Source organism: Ictalurus furcatus, chromosome 15 (assembly GCF_023375685.1).
Source record: "Ictalurus furcatus strain D&B chromosome 15, Billie_1.0, whole genome shotgun sequence".
Classification (NCBI taxonomy): domain Eukaryota; kingdom Metazoa; phylum Chordata; class Actinopteri; order Siluriformes; family Ictaluridae; genus Ictalurus; species Ictalurus furcatus.
This window is the reverse complement of record NC_071269.1, coordinates 25,273,681-25,283,493: the sequence shown is the minus strand read 5'-3', so window position 1 is coordinate 25,283,493 and position 9,813 is coordinate 25,273,681. Positions and strand designations below refer to the sequence as shown.

The window sequence follows — 9,813 nt, the reverse complement described above, 5'->3', positions numbered from 1 at the left end:
CAATATTTATAATCAGCAGTTGTTTATCAGTAATTATTTATTCATTTATTTATACAAATGTGTCAAATTCAGATTCGCGCTCAGTTTACTACAAAACACTGAGGAAGATGTTTTTGCATGAATTTATTGATATATATTTTATAAAAGCTTTGTGACTGCTGTTAGTTATTTGATTATTATTAATTTTAATATTTTTGACTACTTGTTTATTTTATTTTATTTCACGTGATAAAGCAATTTGAGCTGCATTTTAAACATAAAAGGGGCTGCATAAATTAATTTATATAAATAAATTTTTATTAAATAAATTAATAATCTTCTTGTTGATATTATTTATTAACTTTTCACAATGTTTTGATTGACACTGTAAAACTATTTGAGCTGCATTTTAAATGCATGAAAAGTGCACTATAAATAAAGCTTATTATTCTTATTATTGCTGTTATTGTCTGTTGTTTACTATTTTATTTTCTTAATTTATTTGTTGCTCTTTTTTTTCTTTACAGTGTAAATCTATTTGAGCTGCATTTTAATGTATTAAAGGTCCCTTATAAATAAAGTTCATTATTAGTAATAGTGGCAGTAGTACAGTATTTGCAAAAATGTTTCCTATTTGAGTTAATTAGTTTCTTTATTTGTTTTTTCATCCCTCTTTTACTCCTCACTGTTTTCATCTTTCTTTAAACCCCCACTACATATAGACATTATCTTCTTATCGCCGCAACACGACTAAAGCAGCCTTCGTGAATGTGTTCTGCTAAGATGAACTATTTCTATACCATTCCTAAAGGAGGTTCTATCTGACACCCTGGAAGGCAAAACCTTAAACCCGCAAAGGAGAAACTCTATCCAGACGCACCACACTGGCAGCCCTACAGGAAGCCAATACGTTAGCATGGCTCATAGACTCACACAATGCTCTGTTTGTGAATCCAGATGTTGAGAGAAAAAGCAGACCAGGTGCTGGATCAGGGCTAAATGTGCTTGGCTAATTTTCAAACATTTTACTCAAACATAAAATGTAATGTACTGACAAATATTTAGACACTTCTGTTTTTGTTATCTAATATAGTGCGTGTCTGGTACATACAGTACACACACACACACACACAATGTCTTAACTTTGCACTAATAAACATGAATCAAAACAGTATGCATTTGTACTTGCTCACGAAGTCACGAAGGCGTCTCGAGTCACCGCGGCCGTACGTTTGTGCTCGTCGTAACGTTTATCTTCTCCTCAGATTCAGATTCTCGGCCGGTGCGATTAAATTGTTCTGTAACGTTTCCTGGTACACCACGTCTTCATTTTTCCTTCGACGGCACGTAACACGGCGGTACTGCTCAACAAGTAGCAGCGCCGCATCGTGACGCACCCACCACCATGCTTCACTGTACGTACAGCTGTTTATAGCACCCTTCTTTCTCCAAACACCACCAGGCGAATCACCGCCATCGACGTCCGGTTCCGTTTCGTCTCACCCGAGTATTAAAAAGACAGCAGACGAGTTTAACAGGCACGAGGTCCAGGAACGGACACGGCCGCGGTTCGGTTATGTCACGGACGGGGACGTTTAAGGTCTTTGCTACGACTCCGTCTCTCTGTAGTTCTTGTCATCGGGGTATCATGTGATACTTTTGTCCCTGTGAACTTTAGGAAGCTCCTTGACCTTCACCATGACCTCTACTGGTGTGAAATCTTCCCAACCGACGCCAACGTCTTTTATAAAGACACCAGGTACGATTTGCATGTGAAGGTTTTATTTATTTTTTCTATAACCTTTACATATACTGTATCTGCACATGTATCATTTTTTTTTTTTTTTTTTTTAAATACAGTGTCCAAGTGCTATTTCCCTTTCAATTTAAAGTTTAAAAAAAAAACAACACACACACACAATGTGTGTAAATTTGAAGTGAATATATGCACAGGAATTATATTAAATAATAAAAACAAAAATTGTACAAATACTTAATCCCCCCTCAATGTACAAGACATGTAAATAAATACACGTAGACTTTTAATAATACTTGTAATGTTTTTAGAGGATAATAATAATAATAATAATAATAATAATAATAAAATCAGCACTACCTAACAGTTATATTTCTGCATTTATACCCATGCTGGTTTATTCCAAAGGGACGTGAGCTAGGTTCCCATAGGATATAAAAGAACGTTTTATTGCACGTGAAGGTGAGCAGCGGCAGAACGATTTCTGTTTAAATAAAGGGAACGGAAGCCGTTTTACAGGTGAATTACAGTTTTATTACATCATAACAAACTCAAAGGGATTTAAAGACGTGTAAGAAAAGTGGAAACGGTTCGATTTTTCCCGGCTGGACTGTACAAAGAATGCAAAATAAAATAAAAAAGGGGGGGAAAAAAAACAAAAAACAAAAAAAACCATGCACCTGAAAACAATCAAGACTTTAAGATGATAAATTCCTCATTTTTTTTTCCTCTCTATGGAGCATCCGTAATTGTCCCACGTGCCTGACGTGTTAAAACGCCACGAGTATCGGATTCGCGTCGGCGGAAAAATCATTGGTGTGAAAAAATATAATCGATTAAAAATGATTCAGTGTTTAATGCATTATTGTGACTGGTCAGATTTTACCCGTACGTAACAGCTTGAGCGTACCGGCACTAAAACCTCCACGCCTTCGCCCGCGTTCGTATCGACTCCTCTCTGAAATACTGAGACGTGCGAGAAACCTCGTCACGCCGAAAACGCGCAGGACCTCCAACCTTTAAAATGGAAACTGTACATCATTTACACTTGTTTTTAAATTATCAAGACTATCAGGTAAGACTAGAGTAACGGGAAAGAAATTTAAATTACAAACTAAATACAAAGTCGTTCATTCATACAGAGAGAGAGAGAGAGAGAGAGAGAGAGAATAGCGTTGAATCAGGACACATGGCAGTGCACTGGACGGGCGTTAGCTTAAAAACTGAATGAGCCGCCGATCAGGAAGTGGTTCAGAGCAGACGACCCACGATGCACCTGGGTCGGGAGGCTCCGGTGCACTGCTGGTGACGTGTGTGAAGCCCAGTGCCGGCCGTGTGCAGCCCGTCCCCGGACCCCACCGTACAGCCGAGTGTTCTACGCTGCTTTAGAGCGGGTTCTCTACCGGACCTCAGTCATAGTGCAGCGCTGTGTAGAAGATTATCCACACCACCTGTATGCGCACACACACACACACACACACCATGAACTATAGATATCCCCCGTTAAAGAATACCCATTTGTTTAAGAAAAAAAATCATCTGTTCTACAAAAAAAAAAAAAGTTGCAAAAGCACCACACACACATTAGAAAAAAACAAACAAAAACAAAAAACAATGCATATACAGTGCGCTCCACTAACATAACAATCTTACACACACTTCCCATTGTGTGAAGCTCAACAACCTTTTGCCGCACATCACAGCTACATTCCTCGCTCTTACCCATCGTTATGAATGACTAAGGGAATTTGGCCTGTGTGTTACCTCATATTTATACCCTTGTGAAACAGGAAGTCAGGGTAGAACAATTTCCTGTTCCTAGTCACCCAGGTGTACTAAAAAATTTTTAAATATCAATGAGAATATACTTCAAATAAATTTCTCATATGAATTCACAGGGGTGCCAATAATTGTTGCACACCTATATTTAACAAAGGTTTGTTGTTGTTTTTTTGTTTTTTTTGATAAACCTGCGTTGTGTTTGCAATTGTTTGATATCCATGACAGCAGAGTATTTTTTGTGAATTTTTTAACAAAAAGATCAAAAGGTTAAACAACGAAGAGATTTTTTTCACAGCCTTCTTTGCTCATATTTACCGAGGGTGCCAATATTAATGGAGGGCGATGTATATTGTAAATAAATAGTATGTATATACTGTTATATATATATATATATATATATATATATATATATATATATATATATATATATATATATATATATATATATAAAAAACACCCACTTTTAAAAAATCTGTTCATAAAAAAAAATATATAAATTTTTAAGATGGATAAATAAATAAATAAATAAAAAGACAAAGAAAGAAAGAAATACGGAAGGAAAATCAATCAATAAACAGACAGACAGACAAATTAAAAAATAAATAAATAAATAAATAAATAAATAGGTAAACAAGCAAACAAACAGAGGAAAACGCCAGCCTGTGCAGCGGGAAGGTGCGAGTGTGTTTACCAGGAATAAAGCGAAAGAGGTCATGAAGCCTTCTTTTGTGAGCTCCCATGTTCCTCCGTACTCCTCCTCATCCACCTGCTGGAAGCTGCTGAAGTAAACGTACAGGACGCCGGCGTTCACCAGGCAGAAGCTGCGCAACACGGGAACATCAGGAACGGTCAAACCAGATCAAACGCCCAGCCTCTTAATAATAATAATAATAATAATAATAATAATAATAATAATAATACAGTAGACGGGTGTTAGATGTGATCCTGATGAAGCATTTATTATTATTACAGTGTCTCATAAAAGTGTGTACACCCCTCACATTGTTGTAAATATTTGATGATATCTTTTCATGTGGCAACACTGAAGAAATGACACTTTGCTACAATGTAAAGTAGTGAGTGTACAGCTTGTGTAACAGTGTCGATTTGCCGTCCCCTCAAAATAACTCCACACACAGCCATTAATGTCTAAACCGCTGACAACAAAAGTGAGTACACCCCTAAGTGAAAATGTCCACATTGGGCCCAATTAGCCATTTTCCCTCCCAGGTGTCATGTGACTTGTTAGTGCTACAAGGTCTCAGGTGTGAATGGGGAGCAGGTGTGTTAAATTTGGTGTCATCACTCTCACACTCCCTCATACTGGTCACTGGAAGTTCAACATGGCACCTCATGGTAAAGAACTCTCTGAGGATCTGAAAAAAGAATTGTTGCTCTACATAAAGATGGCCTAGGCTATAAGAAGATTGCCAAGACCCTGACACTGAGCCGCAGCACGGTGGCCAAGACCATACAGCGGTTTAACAGGACCGGTTCCACTCAGAACAGGCCTCGCCATGGTCCACCAAAGAAGTCGAGTGCACGTGCTCAGCGTCATATCCAGAGGTTGTGTTTGGGAAATAGACGTATGAGTGCTGCCAGCATTGCTGCAGAGGTTGAAGGGGTGGGGGGTCGGCCTGTCAGTGCTCAGACCATACGCCGCACACTGCATCAAATTGGTCTGCATGGCTGTCGTCCCAGAAGGAAGCCTCTTCTAAAGATGATGCACAAGAAAGCCCGCAAACAGTTTGCTGAAGACAAGCAGACTAAGGACATGGATTACTGGAACCATGTCCTGTGGACTGATGAGACCAAGATAAACTTATTTGGTTCAGATGGTGTCAAGCGAGTGTGGTGGCATCCAGGTGAGGAGTACAAAGACAAGTGTGTCTTCTACAGTCGAGCATGGTGGTGGGAGTGTCATGGTCTCGGGCTGCATGACTGCTGCCGGCACTGGGGAGCTACAGTTCATTGAGGGAACCGTGAATGAGAACATGTACTGTGACATACTGAAGCAGAGCATGATCAGTACGCAGTATTCCAGCAGGATAACGACCCCAAACACACCTCCAAGACGACCACTGCCTTGCTAAAGAAGCTGAGGGTGAAGGTGATGGACTGGCCGAGCACGTCTCCAGACCTAAACCCTATCGAGCATCTGTGGGGCGTCCTCAAACAGAAGGTGGAGGAGCACAAGGTCTCTAACATCCACCAGCTCCGTGATGTCATCATGGAGGAGTGGAAGAGGACTCCAGTGGAACCTGTGAAGCTCTGGTGAACTCCATGCCCAAGAGGGTTAAGGCAGTGCTGAAAATAATGGTGGCCACACAAAATATTGACACCTTGGGCCCAATTTGGACATTTTCACTTAGGGGTGTACTCACTTTCGTTGCCAGCGGTTTAGACATTAATGGCTGGGTGTTGAGTTATTTTGAGGGGACGGCAAATTTACACTGTTACACAAGCTGTACACTCACTACTTTACACTGTAGCAAAGTGTCATTTCTTCAGTGTTGACACATGAAAAGATATCATCAAATATTTACAACAATGTGAGGGGTGTACTCACTTTTGAGAGATACTGTATTATTATTATTATTATTATTATTATTATTATTATTATTATACAGTAGACGGGTATTAGAAGTGATCCTGATGAAGCATTCCATTGTGTTTCTGTATAAATCTGTCATCATTGTTTAGTTTATTAATATTTTATCCATTATTCTTAGCGTTAATCTGAATTATTATATGAAATTTTTAAGCGGCGGTGAGGCACGGCCACTTTTAATCAAACGTCTTTACAGAACATTACACTGTTTATTTACATTACATTATTATTATTATTATTATTATTTCTATAATCACTATTATTAATCTTAAAAAGTGTCATATGTTCTGTTTTTTCCCGTTTTCAATGTTAAAAATGAAAATAATCATTTTAAATAAATCTTATATATATATACACTTTTGAAACAAGCATGCATCCGTTAAATAAATAAATGCACTTTTTAATTAATGCAACACTACTGTATTACTGGATGTTACTTTATATTTCTATATTATCATTACACACACACACACACACCATGAGACTTATCGTGTAACACAGAAATATCTTCATGTATGGTGATGTAATATTTCTTTTAAAACATCTATAATAAAAAAAAAACCTCTCTCACACACACACACACACACACAGACAGACAGAAAGAGAGAGAGACAGACAGAGAGACACAGAGAGAGAGAAACAGAGAGAGAGAGACAGAGACCAACAGACAAAGACAGAGACAGAGAGAGAGAGAGAGACAGACAGAGAGACACAGAGAGAGAGAAACAGAGATAGAGAGAGACAGAGACCAACAGACAAAGACAGAGACAGAGAGAGAGAGAGAGAGAGAGAGAGAGAGAGCGCGATGGACAGAGAGAGCGACAGAGAGAGCGACAGAGTGTTTCAGCTAACAGACTGGACACCTACATGGCGATTCCCAGGAAGCCCTTCAGCGGAACGACGCCCCAGATGACTCCCAGGATGATGGCGATGATCTGTCTGAACCAGTACACCACGTCTAAAAACTCATCCTGTAGGGAAAAAATATTATATATACTTATATTATTACTTTAATCATTTAAAAAAAAAAAAAAAAAACAAGAACCACGTGTATGATGGTCAGGGGTGCACATACTTTTGGCCATATAGTGTATGTGTAGTACGCTTCAAACACTTTTACTAACACTTTATCTAAACACTAGCTTTTGTTAAAATAAAGAAAGAAAGAAAGAAAGAAAGAAAGGAAAGACATTGAAACGTTTTAATTTTGTATTTTTTTTAATAAATAAATATTCAGTGTTTAATAAATCTACGTTAATTTACTGACTTTGATTCGATTTGTTCAGTCAGTGTTTCATTCAGAAAATAATTATTTAAAAACACTTTTAATTCTTTAATTTCTTTATCGTTCTCCTGACCGTGTTCTTCTCAGCTATTTAACAAAAATAGAAGAAAAAAAAAAGAATGGAAGAATTAAAAAAAAGAAGAAAAAAAAAAACATTTCATTTAATTAATTGTCTTTTTTTTTTTTAAAGAGTGAAATTTTTTGAAAAAAAGAGTTAAAACCACTTTCTAACTAATATTAAATAATAATGAACAAAAAAGATTCTCTTCATAACAATCACAAACTATTTATTATAATGTATTATAATTTGTTATTAATATTTTAATACAATTATACTTATTTTATCCTACTCATCAATATTAGATTTGTTTTATAAGACATATTAAATATATAAAATAAACAATAAATCATAAATATAATAAGTTATACATACAGAGTCTAATTATTATATTCTACAAGTTACCAGTCGGTATAGAACAAAAATGATTAAATAATAATACATTAATAATACATTTGTTACTTAGTTCTATATATTTTCCTGTAGGTTAATAAATAAAACAAATTGTTATTATATTTATATATTTTTACTATATGATAATGTCAATTTTGTTGTTATTTTACTTATATATAAATATATTCTATAAAATACATTCTATATTATATATATATATATATATATATATATATATATATATATATATATATTCAATTTACAATCATGAATAATTTATAACATTATTATATAGATATTTTTTTCTTCACTATATGATAAAAATAATTTATCATTTGGTTGTTTATTTTTTTACCAATGATAAATTAGTCATTTGTTATTATTATTATTATTATTCTTTTGTTACTCTGTGTTAATAAATAATGAGGTTTTTTTGGTTTGGAATTTATAATTTACAATATTATTATATTTTTTAGTATATGTGCTTTTTGTAATATTACAAATAATTTAGCATTTATATTAATACATATATATATATATAATTTTTCACTGTATTTGTTGTAATTGATTATATGTATATACATTTTTCATAACTATAGAAAATTCTGATGAAGTAATTATATATTATAATTCGTTAGAGTTATGTTTTCTGTTATTTATAATTATATTCATAATATTTTGTGAAAGTCCCTGACTTTCTAGCTTAGATGCTAACTGTAGCAGCTTAAGCTAATTAGCCAGGTAGCTTAGCAATGCATGTAAGCTAAACTTTAAGCTAATGCTGACAGTGAAACGTATGAACACTATAAACGAACGGATTTTAAAGTCTATTTCTTTGCAGTCAGTGTGTGTGTGTGTGTGTGTGTGTGTGTGTGTGTGTGTGTGTGTGTGTGTGTGTGTGTGTCACCTTGTCGTCCCACACAGCTCTACTGCTCAGCGCTTTGCTCCATGTGGACTGCTTCAGCCCTCCGTTAGCCACATGAACCTCTTCTTTCTTCTTACTCGAGCCGCTAGTCATCCTCCACCACTCCTTCACTCCTTCACTCCTTTATCAACAAACACCGAGTGAGAAAATAAATCTATTAACTCTCTCTTGTTTCTCGCCGTGCTTTAGGACTTCACAGGATTTAACACTGCTGACGCTTCTAATTGACGCTTTGAGAAGGGGGACACTGACTGCGCATGCGTACACCCGGGTTGACCCTCGGAGGTCACGTCCAATCAGCGAGTGCGACGTCTGCGTTCTCAGCCAATCAGATTGAGGCATGGGTCTCTCGGATAAGTATGAGAGGCTCCTCTAGAGGTGAGGCGTCGCTACTGCAACACACGGGATTGTTTTATTTATTTATTTATTTATTTATTTATTTAAAGGTGGTTTTAAACCAGAAATCTCACTTTAATTCACTTTAATCTGGTTCTTGAAGGCTTTTTAAAGTGTCTGAGGTCTAAGATGTCTGACAAATTGTTTTGAATCATTTAATTATCACCAGCTCTATAGGCGACTCTCCAGCCAGAAAAAAAACATCCTTTTATTCTCTTTATTTCCATTATGTTAAACAGATGCCTTTCTTATCATTATTCTAGAAGCCTGTGTGTATTAATTTATCTCTAGTCGTTGGCAATACCAAGATATTTACCTTACTACACCGAAATTAGTACGCTTTTTTTCCTTTTTAAAACTGAAGTTTCAGTGAACAAAACTGCATACTATCCTATCCTATACAGTCTGTTAAAATACTATTCCATCTATGAGCAATATCTAAATATGTTATCATAACGAAAGTTCAATCTCAACTGCTGTGGTAAATGGTGTGTGGAAAAAAAAAGTATGCGTATGAAAAGGAAGCACTGATCATTTTTATCAGTTTACATGAAGCTTTTTTTGTGCATATTTTCTTAACATAACATACTTAGTATGTAAAAATTGTACGCTACTAATAATTACGAAA

General features: G+C 35.9%; 1 protein-coding gene across 1 annotated transcript; it reads right to left on the bottom strand.

Moving 5' to 3' along the window:
- Positions 1 to 2,246: 2,246 nt before the first annotated feature.
- Positions 2,247 to 9,101, bottom strand: rab5if (RAB5 interacting factor). The gene is made up of 4 exons (XM_053643555.1): positions 8,772 to 9,101; positions 6,996 to 7,099; positions 4,209 to 4,338; positions 2,247 to 3,186 (listed from the first exon to the last, which is right to left on the bottom strand). Exons 1-4 carry the CDS (start codon positions 8,880 to 8,882, stop codon positions 3,145 to 3,147), a joined length of 387 nt encoding a protein of 128 aa, XP_053499530.1. The 5' UTR covers positions 8,883 to 9,101; the 3' UTR covers positions 2,247 to 3,144.
- Between the last annotated feature and the right edge of the window lie 712 nt (positions 9,102 to 9,813).

Bases quoted from the DNA above. Each gene is read 5' to 3' on its own strand.
- rab5if (XM_053643555.1), bottom strand. From the start codon at position 8,882: ATGACTAGCGGCTCGAGTAAGAAGAAAGAAGAGGTTCATGTGGCTAAC. The intron at 7,100-8,771 runs GTGACACACACA...TTTTCCCTACAG, and splicing joins GAGCTGTGTGGGACGACAAG to GATGAGTTTTTAGACGTGGT. The intron at 4,339-6,995 runs GTAGGTGTCCAG...CGTGTTGCGCAG, and splicing joins GGCTTCCTGGGAATCGCCAT to CTTCTGCCTGGTGAACGCCG.